Below are 27,461 nucleotides of genomic sequence, written 5' to 3'. Positions count from 1 at the left end.
TCTCGACTCTTCCTGCTGTGAGAATCTTGCATGCTGTGTGTTGCAATCAGCACAGTGGTGTCACTTCACTCCCTCATTCCTCACTGTCCCTGTCAGGCTAGACTGTACATTTACAATGAACTAACTGTCTTCCCTGACGTGTGAGCCATGTTTCCGAGGTGGCTGGCCAGGAGCAGCCAGCTCGCACCTGCAAGTTAGACCCTTTGGGTACGTCTACATTGCAGCTGGGAGCCAGCCTCTCTGCCCAGCTAGACACATTTGCACTAGCAGGCCTTAAACGCGTGCGCTGAAAAGAGCAGTGTGGACATGGCTGGGCAGGTGGAAGCGTGGGCTAGCCACGGGAGCACGGATCCGGGGGGCTGGGAGGCCCAAGCCGCAATGTTCACACTGCTATTTTAGCACACTAGCTGGGAGTCCTGCTAGTGTGACTCTGACTCTCTGGACCCTCTCCCAGCTGCAGTGTAGACGTACTCTGAGATGTTAGAGTCCATAAATCAGGGATTTCACAGTGGTGGGCCAGATTTTCCAAAGCACTCAGCTCCCATTTAGTCACCAAAAGAAGCAGCCAGATTTCTAAGGGTGCTCAGCACTGGGTCCTCAGCCATTTTGATAATAGTGTGAGCCGATCGCTTGAAAATGTGGCTCCAAGCTATTGGGAAATCTGGCCCCACGTCACACAAGATTTATGGGTGCTGGGTGGGGCTTAGGTATCTAAGTCACCTGACTGGCAGTCACAGACAGAAGAGAGGCCAGTGCCTGTAAATCTGGCCCTAAACGGCACATTGTTATTTCTTGGGGAAGAGCCTATGTTCTTGCAGGGCTGAGAAAGGGCAGGACGTCCTGATCGCCACCATTACCATGTCTCTGGAAATACAGTTTGTTATTTTTCATGCCCTTAATCCTGCCCCCTTGGGCACATGTATTATGACACTGTCTTTAATTACATGATCAATGTGGGTTTTGCCAGCGGACCCTGTCTCAAACAGGTCAGAACTGGGAAGATGAGTGAATGAGGCAGGTGCCTTCAGAAGGAGAAAATAGTCTTGTGGTTAAGGCAGTGGGGTAGGACCCAGGAAAGAAGGGTCCTATCACTGGCTCTGCCACCAGCTTCCCTGGGATGGGTGGCAAGTCCCGTGGTTCAGAATTTTCAGAAGCAGCCACGACTTATTATTTGTGTTACCGTAGCACCAAGGAGCTGTGCCGCTACCCAGGGTACTGCACTGCCTGGCCAATTTGTGTGGGGCTCATGGCACCAACACACACCAGGTTGTTACCTTTGCACCACGTGTGTATTTATTCCTTCCTTACCAAGTATAACAGTGTACGGCAGGTTACAGCAAGAGGCGGTTTCCGCACAGCCTTTACTTCTCAGCTCAGTCTCACCCTCTGAGCTTTCCTGGCTTCCTGCTCCTTTCACTTATGTCCTCCCAATTACATTGTTAACCCAGTGATTGCCACCCAGGTGCTCACAATCCCCCAACAGAAAATATTTAATTGCTCATAGCTGAGCTTGCAGCCTTCTTCATGCTGCAGCAATATCAGTGACCAACCGGGGTGCTACTCATAGTGCCCATCACAGGAACCTAACCACGGACAAGGACCCGTTGTGCAAGTCACAAAGTACAAACACAGAACAATGAGACGCTTCCTGCCCCAAAGAGTTTGCAATCTGAGTATAAAACAAAAGACAACAGACAGACAGACAGACGGGGGCCCACAAAGAAACAAGGAGACAGTGTCGATCAGCAGGATGGGCCGTGGTCTCAGCACACCAGCAGCCTAACCATTGTCAAGTTTGTTGTCAGCATCACCTGAAAGGAGAATTGTGAGGAGGGGTTTGAATGTGTATAATTAGGCAGGGTGTGGATGTTTACAGGGAGTTCCTCCCACGACTGAGGAGCAGCATGGGAGAAAGCACACAGGGGCCTGTTTGGAGATTTAACAAGTGGGCAGTGAAGGCTGGCGTTGGCCGGAGTAGAGCGGGGTGTTGACCTCTGAATAGCAAATGAGAGATGACTGGTGGGTGGGGATAGGCCATGAAGCTGGGTGGGGATAGGTCACAGAGAGGCCTGAAAGCGAAGCCGAGCAGGCACTGGGGAGGCAGTGGAGGGATGCAGAACAGAGACGGGGTGACAAGGGCAAAGCAGTGGGCTCGGAAAATGATCTTTGCAGCAACACTCTGAATGGCTCTGAGTGGGGCAAGACTGCATTTGTCAAGGTCACAGAGAAGGATGTGGCAGTCATCCAGATGTGAGATGAGAGCCTGGACGAACATTTGAGCTGTGTGGATGGATAGGAAGGGCTGGCTCTTAGATGGTATGGATAAAGAAGGGCAAGATTTAGACATAGCTGGACACGAGGACCTAAACAGAGGGCCGAGTCAAAGATGACACCCTGTTTATGGGCCTGAGCGACAGCACAGTGGTGCTGTCTACGGTGACTGAGAAGGAGGTAGCAGGAAGGGTTTGGGGGGAAGGTTAGGAGCTCTGTTTTAGCCATATTTACCATGCAATGGCAGCTAGACTTCCACAAGGAGATGTCCAAGAGACAGGCTGAGATTTCAGTTTGGACAGAAGAAGGCAGGTCTGGAGCAGAGATTACCCAGAGATAAGGTGGAGAGGGACAAGGGAAGGGAACCCAGGACAGAGCCCTGTGGAACCTCCACAGAAAGTTGCAGGGGGCACAAGGAGGATCCTCCCAAGGGCACGCTGGAGGAATGATTAGAGAGGAAGGAGGAGAATCAAAAGAGGACAGAGTCACAGAAGCCAAGGGAAGGAGAAGATTTCAAGAACAAGAGGGCGGCTGATGGTGCCAAAGGCAGCTGACAGGTCAAAGAGGATGAAGATGGAGCACTGGTTCGGAGCTTGGCTAGAACGTGGTCATTAGTGACTTTGGTGAGCGTGGTTTCAGTGGAGTGCCAGGTGCAGATGGGATTGGAAAGGGTCTAGGGTGGAATTGGAGGAGAGGAACGTCAGACAGCGTTTGTAAACAGAGTGTTCAATGAGCTAAGAGATGAAAGGGAGAAGGGAGATGCGGTGGAGTGGCTAGCACGGTCAAGGGTGGATGTTTTAAGATGGAAGAGACTAAAATGTTTGTATTGTGCGGGGAATGAGCCAGAGGCAAGTGAGGGCTAACAAGAAGAGTAAGGGAGGGGATGAGAATGGGTGTGAGGGAGATCAGGAGATGGGATGGGGACACTGGGGCAGGTGGTGGGGTTAGAGGAGGAGAGCAGATGAGAAACTCCTGTGTCTATGACAAGAGAGGAGGCAAAGTTGTAGAAGGGGAAGGGAAGGCTGTGTCTTATTTTGTCAATGTTCTCTTTGAAGAAATTAGGTAGCTCCTGTACAGGAGGAGAAGTGGGGGAGGAAGGGTTTGAGGATTGAGTCAAAGGAGGTGAAAAGTGGAATTTGATCAGGGTGGAAAAGTAGTTACTTGGCATAGGACGATGGCAGAACTGAAGGAACAAGTTTCTGGCATGGTCAGAGGATATTAGAGATGTTCTTCTGCATGAGCGCAGGAACAGAGGATATGGGGGTGGGCTGGGGCTAGCAAAGGATTCAAGAGAATCAACAATCACAGGGAAGAAAGGGAAGAGAACGCACGGAGCAGAGAGCAGCAGAGAAATTATCAGCATTGATGGAGTGAAAGTCAAAGAGGGTATGTCTACACTGCAATGTAAGCCCAGGGTTAGCATGACTTGAGTTATCAGACCCTGGGATTGTTAACCAAGGGCTTGAGCATCTACACCCATTTGTGACTCCAGGTTAGGAACTGATGAACCCTGGATCCCAACCTAGGGCTCCAGCATCTACACTGCCCGAGTCCAACCACCCAAATCCCAGACTTCTTAGCACCCTCTAGCCCTTTCTTCGTGGTGCAGTGTGGAAGAACATGACTGTCCAGAGGATCAGCCCATGGGATTGTGGGATACTCCCAGAGCACAAGTCCAGCGGGGCTGCGTTTACACTGCAAAGCAACAGGGCTTGAACCCTGGGTCTCGGCTTGACTCCGGCTCGGACCCTTCAACCCCCGTGGGACTCTGGGTCCGAGCCCTGGGTTAGCACAATTTGTGTGAAGATGGAAGGGGAGGGGTTAGGCTTTGGCCTGACTCTGAACCCTAGACACACCCAGAAGGATCGAGTGACAGCATGAGGGGGAGCTGCTGAAAGAGACCAGGTGATGGGGGACCTCAGAACTCATGGTGAGCTCCCAGAAAGCAGGGCTTGGGGAAGACCAGGTCAACTGAATGGCTCTTCTGGTGAGTGGGAGAGCCCAACCAGTGCTGCTTGTTAAGTGATGAGGTGAGGGCGAGGAACCACGCAGCTAAGGGGTCGGAGGGGTCATCACTATGGAAGCTGAAGTATTAACTCTGATGGACTAAATTGTCCCAAAGAGTCCAAGGGGTCCAATATTAAACAGTTGTAACCAAGGTTTGGTATACAGAGACCTCAGCCGTCTTAGTCCCAAGGCAAAGCACCACTAAGCATCTTTAACCTTTTATTAAAGAGACAGAAAAGAGGGGAAAACAGTTAAAGCATTTGAAATGTACAGTGTTGTACAAGGCTTTCTTCTTAACGATATCCCTTGTTCCCTTTACGTCTAGCTGAAGAGAGTTTTAGAAGGAACCCACCTCCAAGTGACAGGTTTCTAGGTGGTGCTACCCATGGGTATAGCTGTTCTTTTGGGGGGGAAGGGAAGAAGTTAGGAGAGCTGGACTGGTGTGTTATTGTGGCTGCTGTTGAAGTCCGATCCTGTTTTCTAAAAGACAAACCAAGACAAACCTGCACAAAATTGGGGGAGAAAAGAACAGCCAAGATGGAAAATGCAGCTTCTGTCTCGGGTGAGAACTCTTACTTGCAACTTCCCTGCTGGAGGAATAGAGGCACAGCACCAGGTCTGATCAGCCACTCTGAGACCTGGCAAACTAGTACCAGCATCGGGCAGTTCAGGGCATTGCTTTTATCTGCTTTTTTGGTCACAGCAGTGTTGCAAAATATGCAGTCTTGGCTGGCTAAGCCAGACTCTTATTAGACAGAAGGCAAAAGGAGATGGATAGGAAAGAGAAGAACTATGGTGGAGAAGGAAAAGAACACGCAGAAGGGTGTGCGGGTGGCGGCAGGTCTCACATCCCAGATAGTTTGGGATTTAACTGAAGCCGGTGGAAGTGGTGATGTCATCTGGGACCCTCTCTCTGGCCCATGCTGGTCAGGACATTGCTCAGGATCTGGATTCTGAAGGCCCAACAGTGGGGGTGACAACCAAGATAGTGAAGTTCGCTCCTTCAGATTCCCCTGTCATTCAGTCAGCCATGATCTGTCTCCAGTTTTTAATCCGTCTAAGTGTGCCATGTTAATTTTGTATTGTTCTAGTTTTTTAACCAAAATATCATGCAGCCGCTAGTGAAATGCCTCACAGAAGTCCACGATTGCACTATCAACCAAACTTGTGATCTCATAAAATAAAAAGATATCAAGTTAGCTTGACAGGATCGATTTTCCATTAAATCCATCTCGATTGGCACTAATTATATTATCCTCCATTAATTATTTATCAGTCGAATCCCATATCAGCTGTTCCATTATTTTGCCGAGGATCAAGGTCAGGCTGACAGGCCTATAATTACCCAAGTCATCCTGTTTCGTTTTTTAAAATATTGGCAGAACATTTGCTTTCTTCCAGCAGTCTTCTGGGACTTCCGACGAAGTGGGTATTCACCCATGAAAGCTCATGCTCCAATACATCTGTTAGTCTATAAGGTGCCACAGGACTCTTTGCTGCTTTTATGGAACTTCCCCAGTGTTCCAAGTTTTACTGAATATCAACATTAATGGTCCAGTGAGCTTTCTGGACAGCTTGTTTAGGAAAAATGTTTCTATACAAAAATTAATAGATGAATCTGTAGCGGATCTGGTGCAACTGGCCATTTAAAAGTCTTTTTCAACCATTATGTGTCAAAATTGAAAGTTTATATGTTAACGGATAACCAAAATATAAACTCTTTGTTGGATAAAATTTTCTTTGTTGTACATACAAGATTCCTCCACCATATACACAACATTTCTCCACAGGATAAAATCCTCTCTCTGAGATAAAAACTTCTACATCAGTGGCTATACTTTCAATCAAATTTTAACCTTCAGTGGAGAGAGTTTTATGAGTTGCTCCAGAGAGAGAAGGTTTTATCTGCCGGAGAAATGCAGCTGCTACTGAATTAACTCTTCTCTCTCAAGCGGGCAGAGGAAATCTTCTCTCTCAGTCCTGGCACTAGTTCTGTACGCACACTTTGGAAGCCATCCTCCCTAGGTTGCCCTCAAACCCCCACACGCTCAACTCCCCTCACTTAAACATTTATAAAAAACGGGAAATGAATACACAAAACTGTATGTGTAGCAGTTTGGGTTGTCACACCCACAACATACTTGGCACAAACACGCAAATGCAAGGGGATAAAGCCACCTACCAGTACATACCCTCTAGCTGTCCACCCACAGGCATCCACTTTAGCACTGCTACCAGTACTGTCCACAGCTGTGGATATTAGATGATGTAGTTGTGTCCCAGGAACCAACTGGTGCCAACTGGCAGAGGGCACAGAGGCATATAGGCTTAAAGGGATCGTCTGGGTTCACCAGAAGGGGTCATGTAGGGTCTCTACTGAACACCTGCATCACCCACATCATCGTAACCATTGTGAAATGTCTGTGCAGATAACATATACGAAGTCTGTGTATGTTTACTGAAACTTGTGGTTTTGAAGCATGTACGTTAAGACAGGTCACTAGAAGGTGATTCTAGGCAGGAAGGGGGTAGCAAACACTTATTTCTCGAGCAGACCATGGTGTATTGTATACCTTTGTGCCAACTCAGTTAGCATAAAAAACAATGGCCATACCTGGAGACTGGCTATGTTTGCTGCCTGGGCCAGGTGCAGGCCTGAGGATTTACAAAGACAAAGAAACCCCGAGGTAAATCTCTTTAGTTTAAAAACCCCTGTGGTAAGGGACCATATTCGGTAACTGCAAAAAATAAGTGGAGAGGGGATGATTTCATCCCTCGGTCTGCCAGCAGGCTTGATCTTAGGAAAGGAAGGTCAGCCCTCCTGGCTGAAAACGCTGGGGCAATCACTTGGGGTAAGCTACCTGTAGGAGACAGGGGAATGTCTTGTGAGTTCAGTTTAGGCTCTAGAAAGCAGGTTACGAGTTTACCACCATTTGTTTCCAGTGTTCTTACTTACTGTCATTTGAATCTCTGTTCTTTGATAACAGACTTCCTCTTGTTTTCACTATAACTATAGCGAAATGTTTGGTGTTAAGCAGAGTAGTGATCCTGAGGTGACAGTAGTACATTGGTGTGTGCTCCTCCTTTGAGAGTAGAGACTCTGCGCTCTCGTCTACACGACAGACCTGTATCGGTGTAACTGCGTGGCTCAGGGGTGTGAAACATCCACATCTCTGAGCAACGTTGTTATACTGACCTAACCCCTAGTGTAGACAGCGCTATGTTGGAGGGTTTAAGTGTAGGCTTGCCCTGACAGTTCTGTGAGTGTTCAGTGGAACAGCGGCTGGGCACTCCAGAGGAACACTCGGAGGAGGTGGGGGTTGGTGTGCGCCTGTTGCTAACCAGCACAGAGAGAGCGAGGCTGGCAGAGGCCTGGCAGGCAGCGCGGGTGGAGTCAGGAGGCTGACACACAATGGCACAGACAGGTGGTAGCAAGGAGCATCACAACCTTGGGTACCCCGGGGAAGCGTTGGAGTCGTTTGCTGTGTGAGGAGAGAGTGGCCTAGTAAAGGGGCTGACAGAAGCTGGAATCCTGTGGCCGGCAAAAGTAACATTGTGGTGCGTGGTCTGTGGTGTACAGTACTCGTGGTATGTTACACGTGTAGCATCCTTAACGGGTTCACAATTCAGATTGTTTTTAATATTAATATACTTTAAGTTCAGGGCACTGAAACTGTTGCATTAGAACCTGCGACTTCTCCTCTTACCTGACGCATGGAATGTTGTTCGAAATGGCGAATTTACTGCAGATCTCCCGCTGTGACAGGAACTGGTTGAGGTCTCCGTTCTCCATATACTCTGTTATCATGCACAGAGGGTCATCACGCACACACACCCCCAGCAGTCGGATGATATTTGGGTCCTTCAGCCGGGACATGATCTTGATCTCCTTTAGGAAATCATTTCTTAAAAAGAGAAAGACATAAGTCTGATTCCTTGAACAATGTCCTCTTTTCCTTTGCTTGAGGAATCTGGGAGGAGTGAAGGGGAGATAGACAGGATCTGAATACTAGGAATGGGAGTTTTTCTGAAGTCTCCCAAAAGAGTTGCCTGTCTTTTTCTCCCTGAAGTATTCTCCCACTGATTTCCCTTTATCCTGTTTTGTAACCAGAGTGCACCCTCTTGAAATCCCCTTTGCACCTACAGCTGCAGCACAGAAACAACTCCAGAGCCACACAGGTTCTGCAGGGAGGGAAACTATGGCTGGGCCAGGCCCCAAGAGGGTTTTCTGAAGGTAGAAGGGAGTGGTGGGGGAGAAGGTGCAGAGGCTGTTCCAGATGTGGTGATGTCAAAGTCTCAGGGATAAAGGATGATGTAATAGCACCATGCAGGAAGTGAAAGTTTCTATCCATCTCTCCATCCTGCGTCCATCACTGTAGTATATGATCAGGTTATTTTTCTATCAACGTGTCTGTATTTCTGTGGTTTCTCCTAGGAACTGGATCAGCCCATGGGGCCAGCAATCTAGTATTCTGTCACTGACAGTGGCTAGTACCACAGGAAAGGGTAAGAAACCCAAGTGCTGGCCATGATGGGAAACCTGCTCTTTGGAAGCGTTTCCTCCTAATCCCCAAGAGCTGGAAGTTGGCTCATGCCCAAATCAACTCTTGAGAGTTTTTATCCAGTGTAATGTCACGGTGGATGTTCCCATTCTCTACATAAATGTCCAGCTTTCTGTGAAACTGGCCAACCGTGTTGTTTTCATGTCATTCCTTATAACTCACACGATCACATCCTTTTCAAAGTACTCCTCCCCCTCGGGTTCTTCGTGACCCTTTCCTGGATGAACTGGACTTGTTCACCTATTTCTGTGTGCACAGCATTAGTGGATAAGCCCACTAGTGCCCTGCTGGATAGGGGGAGTGAGATCATAAAATAGATCATTATTAATCACACCCGTCCATCAAGTACGGACTCTAGCTCTCTGTTCATGAGCTCCACTCAGCAGCCAGGATAAAACTGACATTCCACTGACTTCCATTATCTCTGTTCAAATACCCACTCATGCACTAACTGCTCATATATGCACACACCAAGGGCTGTCTCGCCTCTCGCTTACCCAAGTGTAAATCTGGAGTAGCTCCACTGAAGTCAGTGAAGGTAACCTTTGTAAAACTAATCTCAGAGCAGAAGTAGGCTTCATATTCAGATTACAGCTGTTGCATAGTGTCATGTGGTTACCTGGCTGTTTTGTTGACATTGGATCTTAGCATTTTCACTGCCACTAGAACCGGTTGGTTGGTGAGTTCCATAGACGAGAGTCCCAAAAATTCCAACAGGCCATCTGCTTCACACAGGTGTACCTGGAAAAGGGAGTGCAGGGCCAGCCATGAACATGTGATAAAGTCAGAGAAGAAGAGGAAAAAACACATCACGTTATGGATAATCATTATGGTTAGAATTGACTGAATTATCCCTTGAAAGTAAAATATTCAGTGAGTTTAGTCTTTTTTTGTTTCTGATCAGAAAAAGTTGAAAAACTGCCCCTGGATTCTGTGAACAGATTTGTTAATTGTAAGAATTTGTTGAAGAGCTTCTGTGAGCTACTTTCATCCTATGGGTTATTTGTTAACTGCTCACTTCAACTATTGAGTATTCATGATATTTGATTGCTCATGTCACATGGTATGGTTTCTACTCCTGAACCGAATATCTGAAACTTGAAACAAAGAAATAACAAATAGCAATACCCTCGTCTGCATGTGAAAACGGGGACTGAGTAAAGTACAGCTATGCCCCAAACATTCCTGCAAATCCGAGCCCAAGTGTGTGAATGCTCATTAAGAGCAACACAGGGCACAAAGGTGGTCATTTCATAGTCTAGTATTTATGAGCATTTTTCTTGCAGAACTCATCCAGCTCTACGGACCGTGGTAGCAAATGGCCAAGACAGTCATAGAAGCACTTCACTGCTGCTGCAATAAAAGGCAGAGACTCGATTTCACACCCAATCCTGAAAACCATTTGGAGTGATCCAGAAAATCCACTGCTTCACCATCACCTTCTGCAAACGCTTGGAAATAAGTGAAGATTTGAATCACCGTGGTAAATGGCGAGGTGATTAACATAAGATAATGGCTTCTTGAACAAGGTCCGGCCTGTGTTGCACTAACAAGTTTCATCTCTGATGAACTCCAAAATCTCCCCTGACTAGCCACAAAGAACCAGGATCCATTTTTGTTTGCAGTGTAGTTGTAGCCGTGTCGGTCCCATGATATTAGAGACAAGGTGAGTGAGGTGTAATAGCTTTTATTGGACCAACTTCTCTTGGTGAGAGAGAGAAGCTTTCAAAAGAAGTTGGTCCAATAAAAGATATTACCTCACCCACCATGTCTCTCTAAGGGTCCATTTTGCAAGCCGTAGATAGCCAGCAGTCCTTCAGCATAGCCTGCATCTCTATGTGTGAAGCCAGGTGTGACCTGGGGACCTCTAGGTGTCCACGGGCAGAGGACACAGAGGTGCATAAGGGTTACAGCACATGGATTCCCCGGCGCCTGGTCTCTATGTACTATTTTGCCAAAGGGCATCATGGGTGGTCTCTATTGTTATACTGGTCTCCATAGTCATTGCGAGCTGTATGTACGGATAAAATGTGAGGAGTTCTGTATCTACACTGAAAATTTTGTTCTGAAGGTCTGTGAGTTGGGGCCAATCACCAGAAGTTGATAAACAATTTTCTTTCAGTCACGTGATGTTCATCAAGCAGTCTGTCTCTATGTAAACTGAGTTTTGTACAGTTCACAATGGATGCTCATTTGCAGTCTGAGCCGAATGCTAGTGAAGGGATTGTGAAATTTTCAACTGAGGGAATTTACAGGAAGAAATAAATCAGCAGGAGGGAATCCTGACTATAGGCGAAGACAATGGAGTTCTGGACTATACCTGTAGACACAGGGACTCTCTCCGCATCCTTCACTGAGGAAGTAAGCTGACAGTGTGTTTGCTTCATGGAAAAAGGATCACAGCCAGCCAGGCTGTTAAATGCTGGTTGGAGAACTTTGGGTGAGAGAACCTTCATCAGACAGGAGGGTATCTTGTGAGTTAAGTCTTTGCTCTAGACCAAACAGTGGCTCGTGAGCCACAATGCAGCTCTTTTACCTTTCAAATGCGGCTTGCGGAGCCCCCGACGCCCTGCCATTCTCCACCTACCAGACTGGGGTGGGTCGCTTCTGTCATCGGGATGGGTGACTCAAGGGACCCGTCCCATTAGAAGCTGTAGTGGAAGGGCACTGAGAATTGATGTGCTTCGATGTGTCTTCCTGATCATTCTTGGCATTCCTAGGTTGGAGCAGCATGACCCGTGTATCTCCTGGAAGTGGAGGAGCAGTAGCTTCCCCTCCAAATACTCTCACAAAGTGTGCCTCCAACAAAGCAGCCAGCCCCGAAGTGAACCATTCCCAGGGCCCCAAGATGGGAGGAAAACCTCAGAAGCGGAACCCCAGACGGCGGGGGCCAGCCACTCGGGAGTGGCTCCAGGCTAGAACCTCAGCCTCTGTGCCAAGTACCGCGGGTACCTGGATGCATTCGAAAAGACTCACTACCCCCATACAGAGACTACAGCTGCCCAACAGACCTACAGCCCAGGGCAAAGGTGTCCTACAAACAGACTCCATGTCTGAAACAGAGCTGGAGGCGCTAGATGGGTTTACACAGGAAACCCTTGCCAAGGGCTTCATTCGGCGATCTGCCTCTCCAGAGGGGACTCTTTGTGAAGGAGGAGGACGGGTCACTATGCCTCTGCACAGACCAGGGGGTGGGGGGGGGGCAAACTGCAGCCACATATGGCTCTTTTCCCCCCTCCCCCCCATTCTCCACCTAACAGACTGGGCTGGGGGGAAGCTCGGGACCTCTGCATTGCACAGGGTGGGTGGGGTAGGGGCCTCTGCCTAGTGGGGAGGGGGGGTGACTTGGTCCTGCAGGTCCCAAACCTGTGAAGAGCTCCAGGTTGGAGGGCGGCCAGCCCCTTCCACCATTTGTGGAGGGGATGGATGGATTTCAGGGAGGGCCAAAGGTGGTCTGAGCAAACGGTCACGAGAGGGACGTGGGCGGTCTGACCTAGTGGTCCGAGCAGGAGTCAGGCTGGGTCAGATACCAGGAGGTTAGGGCAGAGGGCAGCTTGAGAATCAGGCATCAAGAGACAAGCAGGATCAAGTTATCAGGAGGTCAGAGCCTGAGACACGGAAGAAGGCAAACAGAGTCAGGCATCAGGAGGCACGCAGGGTCCTGTTACATGAGTCCAGGGTCAGGAGCCAGGTTACAGACAGTAATCGTAAAACGCAGTTGAGGACAAACCAAGGCCAGAAGTCCGAGTCTAGGGTCTATCGCAAGCAGGGCCTGGAGCACGGAGGCTGTCGCTATTGTTGGTCAAACAGCTCCCTGTCATGGCTTCGTGGTTTATATGGTGGGATCAGCCAATCAGTGAGCTGTGAGGGGCCGCCCCCCAGGCCCTGCTTGCTGGTACTTCCTGCTGAGCCTAGAATCACAGGGTCCTCCAGTGGCCACCCAGCCTAAGCTGCCAGGGGTGATGAGGAGGTGTCATCAGCACAGAACCCACATGGTTGCAAGTTCCCGACCGGCAGGGTCTCCCATTGAGTCTATCACTATAAGGCATCTTTTTTTAAATCATTTTTGTGGTTCTTCTCTGAACCCTCTCCAATTTATCAGCATCCTTCTTATCAAAATCAAAGGGAAAGAGGAGTTCAGAAGAGCTGACAGTTTCTCAAAGGGACAATATTAAAGACACAACAGCAAACTAGCCTGATGCAAAGGAAAGATAGGAAGAATAGTGAGCTGCCAATATGACTCCATCAGGAGCTCTTTAATGACCTGAAAATCAAAAAGAAATCCTACAAAACGTGGAAACATGGACAAATTGATAAGGATGAGTACAAAAAATAGCACAAGCGTGTAGGGACTAAAATAGGAAAAGCTAAGGCACGAAATGAGTTACATTTAGCAAAGGCCATAAGAAGACATCCTATATGGATTAGGAGCAAGAGAAAGAAGAAGGAAAATGTTGGTCATCTACTTAGTGGGAAAGGAGAGCTAATAACTGACGATAACAAAAAGGCTGAGATTTTAATGTCTATTCTGTTTCATTCTTCACTAAAAAGGTTTGTGGTAGCCAGATAATTAACACATTAATATGAACAACAAAGGGGGAGGAACGCAAGCCAAAATAGGGAAAGAACAGGTTAAAGAATATTTAGATAAGTTAGATGTATTAAAGTTGGCAGGATCTGCTGAAATTCTCTCTAGGGTACTACTTAAGGAGCTAGCTGAAGCATTCAGGGAACAATTAGCAATTACCCTGGAGAACTCATGAAGGAAGGGTAAGATCCCAGAGGACTAGAGAAGGGCAAACATAGTACCTAACTTTAAAAAGAGGAACAAAGAGAACCTGGGGAATTATAGACCTATTACAGAGAATTCTTTCCTGGGTGTCTGGTCCACATGCTCAGGGTTTAGCTGATCGCCATATTTGGGGTTGGGAAGGAATTTTCCTCCAGGGCAGATTGGCAGAGGCCATGGGGGTTTTTCGCCTTCCTCTGCAGCATGGGGCACGGGTCACTTATTGCAAGATTCTCTACACCTTGAAGTCTTTAAACCATGATTTGAGGACTTCAGTGTCTCACAGGGTTGATACAGGAGTGTGTGGGTGAGATTCTGTGGCCTGCGTTGCGCAGGAGGTCAGACTAGATGATCATAATGGTCCCTTCTGACCTTAAAGTCTATGATTCTATGGTAGACCAGACAGCCTACTTTCAATACCTGGAAAGATCCTGGAACAAATTATTAATCAATTGATTTGTAAGCACTTAAGAGGATAACATGGTAATAAGTAAAAAGAACAGGAGTACTTGTGGCACCTTAGAGACTAACAAATTTATAATGACCCAACCATTCCACTAATTGAATCTATTTCCCTATGTTAAGTTCTCCTCACACCTTCTATGGGTCATCTCAATTATCACTTCAAAGGTTTTTTTTCCTCCTGCTGACAATAGCTCATCTCAATTGATTGGACTCTTCCAGTTGGTAGGCGTACTTCCACCTTTTCATGTTCTCTGTATGTATAAATATCTCCTGTCTGTGTGTTCCATTCTATGCATCCGATGAAGGGGCTGTAGCCCACGAAAGCTCATGCTGAAATAAATTTGTTAGTCTCTAAGGTGCCACAAGGACTCCTGTTCTTTTTGCGGATACAGACTAACATGGCTGCTACTCTGAAACATGGTAATAAGTAATAGACTACTTGGATTTGTCAAGAACAAATCATGCCAGATCAACCTAAGGCTTTGTTTACACTAGCACTTTTGTTGGTAAAACTTTTGTCAGCCAGGAGTGTGAAAAAACCACCTCCCTGACCGACATAAACTTCACTGACAAAAGTGCTGGTGTGGACAGCGCTGTTGGCACAAGAGGCTCTCCTGCCGACATAGCTAACGCCGCTCATTGGGGTGGTTTGATTATGCCAGCGGGAGAGCTCTCGCCTGCCGACAAAGAGCAGCTACACGGGAGACCTTACAGCGGCGCAGCTGTTATGTCCATAGTGTAGACACAGCCTAATTTCCCTTTTTGACAGGTTTACTGGACTACTGAATGGGGGGAAGCTGTAGATGTTACCTAGATTGATTTCAGTAAGGCTTTTGACACAGTCCCACATGACATTCTTATAAGCAAACTAGGGAAATGTGGTCTAGATGAAATTCCTACAAGGTGGGTACATAATGGTTAAAGACTGTACTCAAAGAATAGTTATTAATGGTTTGCTGTCAAAGTAGGAGAGTGCATCTAGTGGGGTTCTGCAGGAATCTGCCCTGTGTTGGGTACTGTTCAGTATTTCCATTAATGACTTGAATAGTGGAGTGGAGAGTATGCTTCTACAATCTGCGGATGACACCAAGCTGGGAGGGGTTGGGAGAACTTTTGAAGACAGGATTAGAATTAAAAACAACTTTGACAAATTGGAGAATTGGTCTGAAATCAAGAAGATCAAATTCAGGAAAGATAAGTGCAAAGTACTACACTTAGGAAGGAAAAATTAAATGCACAACTACAAAATGGGGAATAACTGGCTAGTTGGTAGTATGGCTGACAAGGATGCTGGGATTATAGTTGATCATAAATTGAATACGAGCCAACAGTGTAATGCAATTGCAAAAGCTAATATCATCCTGGGGTGCATTAACAGGAGTATCCTATGTAAGACACAGAAGGTAATTGTCCCATCTACTCAGCTCTAGTGAGGCCTCAGACAGAGCACGGTGTCCAGCTCTGGGTGCCGCACTTTACGAAAGAAGGGGACCAATTGGAGAGAGAGTCCAGAGGCGAGAAAGAAAAATGACCAAAGGTTTAGAAAACCTGACCTATGAGGAAAGGTTACAAAACTGGGCATGTTTAGTCTTGAGAAAAGAAGTCTGAGGGAGGAATCTGATAACAGTCTTTAAAATGTTTAGAACTGTTATAAAGAGGATGGAGAACAATCAAGCGACATGACCACTGAAGGTAGGGCAAGAAGTAAGTGGTTTAATTTGCAGCAAGGGAGATTCAGGTTAGATATTAGGAAAAACGTTCTAACTACAAGTTCAGTTAAGCACTTGCAAGGGAGGTTATGGAGTTCCCACCATTGGAGTTTAAGAACAGGTAAGACAGACCTTTGTTTTAGGGATGGTCTAAGTCTACTTGGTAATTGCTTCAGCACAGGGTGCTGGACTAAATGACCTCTCAAGGTCACTTCTATGATCCTTGTATTGTGGACATCAGAACAAGACACAGGATTCCAGCAATGGTCACACCAGTGCCAAATACAGAGGTAAAATAACCTCTCTACTCCCACCTCAGATTCCATTGTTTATGCATTCAAGGATCAATCACAGTAGCCCTTTTGGTCAAAGTCATCCTGGGAGCTCACATTCAGCTGATTATTCACCACGATGTCAACCCCCAAGACTTTTTCACAGTCCCTGCTTCCCAGGAGAGAGTCCCCCATCATGTAAGCATGGCCTATGTTCTTTGTTCCTTGATGTATACATTTAGCATTCGAAAACATATATTATTTGCTTGTTCCCAGCTTATCAAGTGATCCAGATCACTCCACATCAGTGACCTGTCTTCATTATTTACCACTCCCCCAATCTTTGTGTTGTCTGCAAACTTTATTAGTGACAATTTAATGTTTTCTTTCAAGTCATTGATAAAAATATTAAACAGCCTAGGCCTAAGAACTGATTCCTGTGGAACCTCACTTGAAACACAGATGCTCAGTGATGATTTTGAGACCTATCAGTTAGCCAGTTTTGAATCCATCTAATGCGTGCCATCTTAATTTTGTATCATTCTAGCTTTTTTAATCAAAATGTTGCATGGTACCAAGTCAGATGCCTTACAGAAGTCTAAGTATATTGCATAAACGCTATTACCTTTACCAACCAAATTGGTAAACTCATAAAAAAAATCAAGTTAGTTTGACAGGATCTATTTTCCATAAACCTATGTGGACTGGCATTAATTATATTACCCTCCTTTATTCTTTATCAATCAAGTCTTGTATCAGCCCCTCCATTATCCTGGCCTAGATCAATGCCACACTGACAGGCCTATAATTACCTGGGTCATCTCATTTACCCTTTTTTAATATTGGCACAACGTTAGCTTTCTACCCATCTTCTGGAACGTTTCAAGTGTTCCAAGAGTTATTGAAAATTAACACTTGGCTATGCTGCCTGTAGCCACTGAACCATGTTCTTTTCCTAGATCCAGGGAGACCAACCAGGAATCCCGATGTTCAGCATTCCCCTGATGTCTCACATCCATTTGTGTAACCCACTGACAGCGTGAGTGGTGGGTGTGCCTGTATGGACTGGTGCACATAGAGAATGACAACACGCTTCCCCTCCATGTCTCCCTTTGCTAATTACCCTGACAGCTACAGTGAAAAAGATGTGTGCTTTGGATCTGCACGCTGTGTGTTCTAACCAGGCAAAGGAGAAAAGAACAGACCTCTGCATGTACAAGTTAGTGTATGGACCCTGGAGTCATTGCTGAAATATTTTACATTGCAAATCACTGTATTTAGAAGAGAATGTTGTGTTAATATTTTACTGCTCAATTTCTACTATTTGTATTTGTTCCAGCTCCCACATCACAAACTCCCCACCCACGCTTTGCACCAGACAGTGAGGTCAGATGGCAGGGAAGTCTCTTGCTATGTATCTGTACAGTGAGAGACAGTAGAATGGGCACAGCGGTGCCCAATCTCGGCTGCGTTCTCTAGTGACAGCTCCTGAAGCAGGAGGCCAAATTGCTTCAGTCACAGACAGTCTAGTTAAAGGGAGAGCAGGTCAGATGAGCCAGGAGGGGATGAGATGGAGAATCAGGGAGGATTCCGAAGTCACTGAGAATGAGGGAGAGGGATTGTGGTGCGAGGAAGACAGAAAGCCCTAAGAGCCAAAGGTGGAGGGGGAAGTCAGGCAGTGCACAGCAACATGGAGGAGGGGAGAAGAGAGTCGGATGGAGTATTATGGACTGGAAGAGAACGAGTGGGAAGAGGAGGAAGAAGGGCTGGAAGCAGCAGGATCGGGAGAGAGGAAGGCTACTGCCTCACCATGCTCACTGGAGGGTGACTCAGGGGCAGGCAGCAGGAGGCGTAGCGGCTGCAGTAGGAGAGGGGCTGCAGCAGCAGCATCAGGTGGGGGGAGGGCAGTGAGAGTCAGGCGACGCAGAGAGAGGCTGTGGCCGGCAGTGAGTTTTCACCACTGAACACTATTCCAGAGAGCCCAGGAGAAGGGGAGAGAGGGAACAGGTGTGTGATTGGCGGGGCAGGGACTGTAGAGCTGCGCTAGCTGTGACGAGGGCACCAGAGACAGAAAGGCTGGGACTTAGGGCAGTGCCAGGGAGGGGGCAGCTGTGGCCAGAAAGGAGTTCAGAGAGTTCATAGACTCATAGACTTTAAGGTCAGAAGGGACCATTATGATCATCTAGTTTGACCTCCTGCACAACGCAGGCCACAGAATCTCACCCACCCACTCCTGTATCAACCCTGTGTCTGAGACACTGAAGTCCTCAAATCATGGTTTAAAGACTTCAAGGTGTAGAGAATCCTCCAGCAAGTGACCCGTGCCCCATGCTGCAAAGGAAGGTGAAAACCCCCCAGGGTCTCTGCCAATCTGCCCTGGAGGAAAATTCCTTCCCGATCCCAGATATGGCGATCAGCTAAACCCCGAGCATGTGGGCAAGACTCACCAGCCAGACACTCAGGAAAGAATTATCTGTAGTAACTCAGATCCCAATCAATCTAACATCCCAGCACAAGCCACTGGGCATATTATTGCTAGTAGTCAAAGATGAATTAATTGCCAAAATTGGGCTATCCCATTATACCATCCCCTCCATAAACTTATCAAGCTTAGTCTTGAAGCCAGATATGTCTTTTGCCCCCACTACTCCCCTCGGAAGGCTGTTCCAGAACTTCACGCCTCCGATGGTTAGAAACCTTCGTCTAATTTCAAGTCTAAACTTCCTGATAGCCAGTTTATATCCATTTGTTCTTGTGTCCACATTGGTACTGAGCTTAAATAATTCCTCTCCCTTGCTGGTATTTATTCCTCTGATATATTTATAGAGAGCAATCATATCTCCCCTCAGCCTTCTTTTGGTTAGGCTAAACAAGCCAAGCTCTTTGAGTCTCCTTTCATAAGACAGGTTTTCCATTCCTCGGATCATCCTAGTAGCCCTTCTCTGTACCTGTTCCAGTTTGAATTCATCCTTCTTAAACATGGGAGACCAGAACTGCACACAGTATTCCAGATGAGGTCTCACCAGTGCCTTGTATAACGGTACTAACACCTCCTTATCTCTACTGGAAATACCTCGTCTGATGCATCCCAAGACCACATTAGCTTTTTTCACAGCCATATCACATTGGTGGCTCATAGTCATCCTGTGATCAACCAATACTCCAAGGTCCTTCTCCTCCTCTGTTACTTCCAACTGAAGCCTCCCCAGCTTATAACAGTTCTTGTTATTAATCCCTAAATGCATGACCTTGCACTTTTCACTATTAAATTTCATCCTATTACTATTACTCCAGTTTACATGGTCATCCAGATCTTCCTGTATGATATCCCGGTCCTTCTCTGTGTTAGCAATACCTCCCAGCTTTGTGTCATCCCCGCAAACTTTATTAGCACATTCCCACTTTTTGTGCCAAGATCAGTTATAAAAAGATTAAATAAGATTGGTCCCAAAACCGATCCCTGAGGAACTCCACTAGTAACCTCCCTCCAGCCTAATAATTCACCTTTCAGTATTACCTGTTGTAGTCTCCCCTTTAACCAGTTCCTTATCCACCTTTCAATTTTCATATTGATCCCCATCTTTTCCAATTTAGCTAATAATTCCCCATGTGGAACCGTATCAAATGCCTTACTGAAATCAAGGTAAATTAGATCCACTGTGTTTCCTTTGTCTAAAAAATCTGTTACCTTCTCAAAGAAGGAGATCAGGTTGGTTTGGCACGATCTACCTTTTGTAAAACCATGTTGTATTTTGTCCCAATTACCATTGACCTCAATGTCCTTGACTACTTTTTCCTTCAAAATTTTTTCCAAGACCTTACATACTACAGATGTCAAACTGACAGGCCTGTAGTTGCCCAGATCACTTTTTTTCCCTTTCTTAAAGATAGGAACTATGTTAGCAATTCTCCAGTCATACGGTACAACCCCTGAGTTTACACATTCATTAAAAATTCTTGCTAATGGGCTTGCCATTTCATGTGACAGTTCCTTTAATATTCTTGGATGAAGATTATCTGGGCCCCCTGATATCGTCCCATTAAGCTGTTCAAGTTTGGCTTGGATGTGCTAATATCTACCTTCATATCCTCATTCCTATTTGTCATGCTACCATTATCCCTAAGCTCCTCATTAAAGACTGAGGAGACAGCGGAGGTGAGTTTTGGATTTGTGGAGACAAGTGGGGGGTTGGGAAGGGTGGCAACAGGAGAAGGTAGAGCTGGCAGGAGCAGTGGAGGAGGGAGGACGGGAGGGTTGAGGAGATGGTGATAGTGTGAGAATGAGGAGGGAAGGAGGCAGGGAAAGGGAAGGAGAAGTGAGAGCATGGACAGGGCAAGGGGCACTATAAGAGAGCATGGCTAGGGGGACAGTCAGCAAACTCCTGGGAGCTAAGGCCAGGCTGCCCGAGGTTCCTGATGCAAACCAGGGGAGGGAGAATGCAGAGAGGTCAGGGTCTCTCAGTCTGTCTCCACTGCCGGCACTCTGGCTCAGCGCAGGGGCCAGGAGGGAATGTGCAGACCCCCTCCCCAGAAAGCCAGCTGCAGGTATATGAGCTCTGCTGTAGCACCCAGGCTACAGAAGGTGGTGCAGCATGGACACTGCAGGCAGGGAGCTGAGCAGGCCAGCTGTGCCAGGGCCATTGTACTGGGGCATGTGCCTCCATTCTGCTGCCTGTACCTCTCCGAACTGCCCTTCTCCCAGCTTCTCCTTGAGTCGCAGCTGCTGCCGTGGGAACTCGCCCACGGAGATGTCCTTCTTGGTGAGCGAATCGACAGTGAGGGCGGGCACGGCGTACATGTTATTGCCCGTCACGCCCTGCAGGCTGACAATGTCGGTCTCCGCGTAGTGAGGCACATTGTTCTGGAAGCCCTGGTGCGGGGTGGACTTGGTGAGGTCGGGCTCAGCGTAGTCACCGCTGCATGCTGGGGGAAAACCAAAGACACGGTTAGTCAAGCGTGCCTGCCTTCTCCAAATCACGGCAGACGGGTTGCTGCCAGGCCGGATCCTGCACAGGAACCACGGGCAGCTCATCTCAGCCCTGGTGCTGCTGCTTGGGCCTGCATGGAGATTTTGCTCCTGCTGTACCTAGGATCTGCCCCGAAAAACCGCAAACATCTGTCTCCCCAAACAAAGGTTTGTGGAGTGTCCTGATTTTGTTAAATGGCCATCAACCCACTCATGCCACAACCGGAGACCAAACTCTCACCTACACAGCCCCGCACGTGACACAGGGCATCTCAGTGTTGCTAGGTAACGACTTTCGGGAAGGTGGTACTGGGGAAGCAGCCTGGAGCTCCTCCACCTTTCCCCATCTCAAGGGCGGATCACTGCGATGCCAGCTCAGAAGAGGAACTCGCTCTGGTGCAGAATGCCTAGTACATGGTGTTTCTCAGGAACAGCACAAGTCCTCAGCAGGAGCTCCACGGTCTGCACTGGCTCCCTCTTGGCTTCTGGATGGAATTTAAGCCACTGCTTTTGAGCTACAAATCCCTAGCAGGGCTGGGACCTGGCTACTTGACAGACCACCTCCCCTCGTCCAGCCGGTCACAGCTGCAATCCGTGGGGGCACTCGAGCTGCTCCCCCTCCATTTAAAAGAGATGGGGGCTGGCAGCACAGCATCCTCAGTGAGGGGCTCTCAGCTCTGAAACGGGCTTCCCCCTAGACTGAAATAACCCAGGTCTATTGACTTTCTGGGCATGCTGTGGGACAGTTCTGTTTACATGGTCTGCTGCAGAGCGGGGTCTCTGAGAGAAATCAGCCAGGTGTTCTCCAGGCAATCTCATTTGGTTCAGTAATTTATGGCAGGGGGCACAGAGCCTGCATAGGTCCTTTTTCTATTATTTTGGTATAAACCTAATTTACTACGACTACTCTTATGTTTCATACAAACCCCGCTATGTTAAAAGAACGCCGATCAGGTGGCAAAGTCAAACACTCAGTCATTAAGTGGTCAGCCAGGAAAACCTTTGCCTCTTCTCTGAGCTCCAGCACATGACTGAGAACATCCCCACATGAACGCCAGGGAACATCACTGTGGAGAAGCTGCCGATACCAAATGCCCATTTTCTTCACATCAAACAGTCCACTGGGTTCACCTTTAATAAAGTTCGCAACTTTCACAGCCTCATCACACGCCTGTCAGTTCCCCTGGCATCCTCTTTGCTGCTTCTCAGTGAACGGAACACGTCCAGCTGGCTTGGGGTGAACAGGCTGGGTTCTAGGCACAAGGCTACTGTGGCTTCCTGGCACCCTCATTGCTGATACAAACCCAGCAATGTCAATCCAGCCCAGCTGCCAGAACGGTTTGCTGGAAAGAGTCAAAGATTCTCCCTCCCCTCCCTTCCCATGCACCATGAACGTGATGTGGCTCCAGCCCTCTGCTCTCTCACTACCTGCTCCCCTCCTCTTCCAGGAACGGGGGCTGCTTTGCTCTCCCCCCCACCCCCGAGCAACACGTAATCAAATACAAACAAAAACGTTCATCTTAACGCAGTTACTCTCAAGGCCAGAGCCCTGAGGGCCACAAGATCCCCTGGGCTGCAGGGTGGACATCTTTGCCGTACAGCCTTGAGTTACAGTAACACACACTGTTCTTACCATGTGGCTTCTGCCTCATTAAGTGCACAGGATGGATGGTGTTCAGGGATTGAGGTAGCCTCCTTTTGTCCTAAATATTCAATCCACTGCCTCTTGCCTTATTTACTGCTCACCCTACACTGAACAGGGAAGAATTCATGCCCTCCTGGGAGTTGCTGTGATGCTCATCACTGTAGCATATGAACCTCACAGACATTAACGACTTGATCTTCACAACTCACCTGAGAGATAGGAAAGTGATTGTAACCCCATTTTACAGATGGGGACTGAGGCCCAGAGAGATTTAGGCCAAATTTTACAAAGATGTCCAGTCCTTTTGGGTGCTTCAATGACTGGAGGCCCAACTTGAGACACCTATAGCTTGAAGCCCCTGACTTTCTTCATGACATTCCTTCCAGCTTCTGCTGTGAATGAGGCAGGAATAATACGGACAACAGCCTCATATGCTATACAGCCCCTTCTCATTCATCATCCTTCCAGTGCACTGACTGAGACAGGGGTCCTGTAGAAAAGGTAGCATGTGAACATGTAAGAACATAAGAACGGCCATACCACGTCAGACCAATGGTCCATCGAGCCCAGTATCCTGTCTACCGACAGTGGCCAATGCCAGGTGCCCCAGAGGGAATGACCAGAACAGAGCAATTATCAAGTGGTCCATCCCCCGCCATCCAATCCCCCAGCATCTGGCAGTCAGAGGCTTAGGGTCACCGAGGGCATGGGGCTGTATCGCTGATCATCTTGGCTAAAAGCCATTGGGGGACCTATTGTCCATGAACTTGTCAAACTCTTTTCTGAACCCAGTTATAGTTTTGGCCTTCACAACGTCCCTGGCAGTGAGTTCCACAGAGTGATGGTGCACTGTGTGAAGAAATACTTCCTGTTGTTTGTTATTAAACCTGCTGCCTATTAATTTAATTGGGCGACCCCTCATTCTGGTGTTAATGTTATTTACCCCTTCACATTTCCTTATTTACCTTCTCCACACCAGTTGTGATTTTACAGACCTCTATCATATCCCCCCTTAGTCGTCTCTTTTCCAAGAGGAAAAGTCCAAGTCTTTTTAATCTCTCCTCATATGGAATCTGTTCCATACCCCTCATCCTTTTTGTTGCCTTCTTCTGTACCTTTTCCTATTCTAATGTATCTTTTTTGAGAAGGGTCAACCAGAACTGCACACAGTATTCAAGCTGTGGGTGTACCATGGGTTTATATAGTTGCATTATGATTTTTTCTGTCTTATTATCTATCCCTTTCCTACGGATTCCCAACATTTTTGTTAGCTTTTCTCACTGCCACGGTATACTTAGCAGATGTTTTCAGATGTTATTACTTCAATATCTCTTTCTTGAGTGGTGACAGCTAAGTTAGACCCCATCATTTTATATGTACAGTTGGGATTATGTTTTCCAACGTGCATTACTTTGCATTTGTCAACACTGAATTTCATCTGCCATTTTGTTGCCCAGTCTCCCAGTTTTGTGAGACCTCTTTGTAGCTCTTCACAGTCTGCTTTGGACTTAACTATCTTGAGTCATTTTGCATCATCTGCAAACTTTGTCACCTCGCTGTTCACTATATTTTCCAGATCATTTATGAATATGTTGAATAGCACTGGTCCAATACAGACCCCTGGGGGACACCACTGTTTATGTCTCTCCATTCTGAAAACTGACCATTTATTCCTACCCTTTGCTTCCAGTCTTTTAGCCAGCGAGAGGACCTTCCCTTTTATCCCATGACAGCTTACTTTGCTTAAGAGCCTTTGATGAGGGACTCTATCAAAGGCTTTCTGAAAGTCTCAGTACACTATGTCTACTGGATCACCCTTGTCCACATATTTTTGACCCCTCAAAGAATTCTAACAGACTGATGATGCATGATTTCCCCATACAAAAGTCGTGTGAACTCTTCACCAACAAATCATGTTCATCTATGTGTCTGATAATTCTGTTCTTTACTAATTTGCCTGGTACTGAAGTTAGGCTTACCGGCCTGTAATTGCCAAGATCCCCTCTGGAAACTTTAAAAAAAATTGGTATCACATTAGCTATCCTGCAGTCATCTGTAATTAAAGACTATCATAACGCCTACACAGGAGGGAACCAAATTAAGTTTGCACAGGCAACCTTAATTCTGGCATTTCCTAACTTTTGAGTGCTTCACTTTGCAATCTTAACATTCTTTTAACGCATTTTTAATATTAAGTAATTTCTTACAACCCCACTCTGGAAAAACAGAAATTCTTTCATGTGGAGTTGTACTGACCTCTATGAGTAAATTAGATCCACAGCACAGACCCCTGCCTAAGGTGTGAGCTAAAGCTAGCAGCTGTTCACCTTCCTTGCAGCAGGGGACGTGGATTATCTGCAGGGATCATTTGGACGTGCCCAACCTATTCAATTCCCTGCCATTGCACGGGCCTCCGGCATTGGTGGCACCTCATTCTGTCTTGTTCTCTGCCGGTGACACACAACAGTGTAGTCTCCTGAGGACTGAAATGCTTTAATTTAACTGAAATCATGGGGGTACTTGTGTGAAATGTAATGGCCTGTGATATACAGGAGGCCAGACTAGATGGCCCCTTTCAGCTTTAAATGCTATGAGAGACTAAGTAATGAGAAGTTCTCCTCTGTGTAGAACAGCCACCAGAGGGGGATATAACATACACTTTGCCAGTGACTTGTGAACTAATTGCTGAATATCAAGACTCCTGGGTTCTGTCCCTGGCTCTGGGGGGAGAGTGTAGTGGTCTAAACAGACTGCCAGGGCACTGGATGAACGAAGGCACATTTTTAGAAGGTGAAGGAAATAAAACAAATGAATAATCCCTCCAGACACTGCTGACTCCCATACACTGGCCACTTTTACCTGAATCCTCGGCGCTTTGGGAGAGTTCTGGTAGCTTCTGGAGCAGTGTAGCAGGCTGGTGATATTCCAGGTCCAGTGGGAAGACCCGTTCGTAGGTGGGATTAGACTGGTGGATCTGGTTCTGGTTGCTGACGATGGTGTAGCTGTAGAAGGAGAGACGAACCATGGCGTCCTCCTCCAGGATTCGCCGTGGGGCCTTCGGAAGAGAGAACAAGCTGCTGAGCTATTCGGAGCGGTCAGGCAGTGAGCTGGCTGCAAGGGCGGCAGTCGCTCCCTAGCACAGCAGCATCCTGATTGGGGCCTGCTCCATGCTGAGGCGCCCGGGATGTGATGGTGGGGAGCAGGGAGTGGGTGCTCCATGACACCATGGCATCCTGTCCACTGGGGACATCACAGGGACTCCCCAGTACTTCCTAATATATCGTAGAGCTCAGCAGGGCCAGCACAGCTCCAGACTCCCATGTACAGCAGCACGTCATGTTACCTTCTCCAGTCTCTTCTGGACATACTGCTTCCACAGAATGATGATTATAATGATCAGGAGCAGGAGGATAATAGCCACAAGGCAGCCAACCAGGATGGAGGTACTGGAGTCATCTGCTTTCTCCCCTATCCAGGTGCTGGTTATAAAAGAAGTGGTTTCTGTACCGAGGAAGAACATGAAAAGAAACTGGAGTCACAAGATGTAGGGGCTGCACTCACAGGCTAACAGTCTGGTGCAGAAGAGAACCAGGGCAACTTCCTGGACAAAGCTAATCTGTTTTCACACTGGTTTAATCAGAAAGTCTCTTTTCCTGGAACTTCACAAATAACTTGGTGCTAGCGGCTTCGGGAGCCACATGCTGTTCTTGCCTTTGGACATGGTGGCTCTGGGCTACTGTAACTCATAGTAAGGTGGAAAATGTACCTGGACTCAGTTTCAGTGGGTAGGTTTTGAGGTTTCATTGGCTGCACATGTGCGCTCGGGTCTCCTGCCCCCGGTGGCCTGCCATATCCTAGGACTGGCACTGTGGCGGGGGCAGAGACAGCCCTGGATGAGCGAGCGTCGCATAAAGCACTTGGTGCTAGGTGTGGAGGGGTGATGCTGGGGCGTGTACACGGCTGCAGGAAGCACTTTGCAAGGAGGGAGGGACCCCTCTTGCAACAGAGCATGGGCCTTCCATCCGCCAGTACAGTCTGGCAGGTCTGTGCAGTAGAGGAGGGACGGTGGTCAAGTCCTTACCCCAGGCCGCCACAGTAGTGTTGGTCTCTGCATCCAGCAGCTCTGTTGTGCTTGTGGCTACAGTAACCACAATAGGATTTACATTCTCCATGTCTGTGGAAGGCAAGAGCAGGTGTCAGTCTGTCGCACACTCCCTGCCGCAACCTCTGCCAGCAGTCTCTGGGATCCCCAAGCAAGGCCCCCACGTTCACACCCAGGGCTGTGCCAGGAGCCCCGGGGTTGCTCACTTCCATTATTTATCTGTGCAGCATCACTGTGTATGAGCCCCCCCTGCACACCCTCGCTCAGGAGAGCGAGCCTCACTCACTGACTCCTGGACTGCTGGCGTGGGCCTGGCTTTGCAGGACTGGTCCCAGGGCCAGGCGAAGGCCAGACTAGAGCAGAGGAGATAGGTGCAGCAGGCTGCCTCGTTGCAGCACGAGGCTTTGGGGGTCAGAACTAATCCTTGTTTATAATCCAAAAGCCCTGACACAGAACCCAGAACAGCGGGAGACCAGCTGGAAAATCAGGAGAGTTCATAAAAAAACCAAAACCCAAACCAAAAAACTAGTGTTCTTTGCTTGGGCTGCCGAGCTTCTGTCCCCGTGCCCCCCATAATGTGTGGTAGTCACAAGCTGAAAATTCAGAGCTTCAGTGCTCCTGCTCCCTGACTTCCTGCCCTGCGCTTGCTCCCCGACTGCCCCCGCTCTCCTCT

General features: G+C 47.7%; 1 protein-coding gene across 5 annotated transcripts in view; it reads right to left on the bottom strand.

Moving 5' to 3' along the window:
• LOC123352293 (discoidin domain-containing receptor 2-like) overlaps positions 1-27,461 on the bottom strand; it is a 174,289-nt gene that overhangs the window by 10,932 nt on the left and 135,896 nt on the right. For all 5 annotated transcript variants that reach the window (XM_044992152.1, XM_044992151.1, XM_044992153.1 and 2 more), the window contains 6 exons: positions 26,768-26,860; positions 26,030-26,187; positions 25,546-25,741; positions 20,754-20,998; positions 9,460-9,581; positions 7,986-8,183 (listed from right to left, as the gene is read on the bottom strand). In XM_044992152.1, coding sequence (XP_044848087.1) covers positions 7,986-8,183; positions 9,460-9,581; positions 20,754-20,998; positions 25,546-25,741; positions 26,030-26,187; positions 26,768-26,860 — 1,012 coding nt within the window. The remainder of the gene's footprint in view (positions 1-7,985; positions 8,184-9,459; positions 9,582-20,753; positions 20,999-25,545; positions 25,742-26,029; positions 26,188-26,767; positions 26,861-27,461) is intronic.

Source organism: Mauremys mutica, chromosome 18, assembly GCF_020497125.1.
Source record: "Mauremys mutica isolate MM-2020 ecotype Southern chromosome 18, ASM2049712v1, whole genome shotgun sequence".
NCBI classification, from domain to species: Eukaryota; Metazoa; Chordata; order Testudines; family Geoemydidae; genus Mauremys; species Mauremys mutica.
The sequence above is the reverse complement of the archived record's forward strand: the minus strand, read 5'-3'. Positions and strand labels throughout refer to the sequence as shown.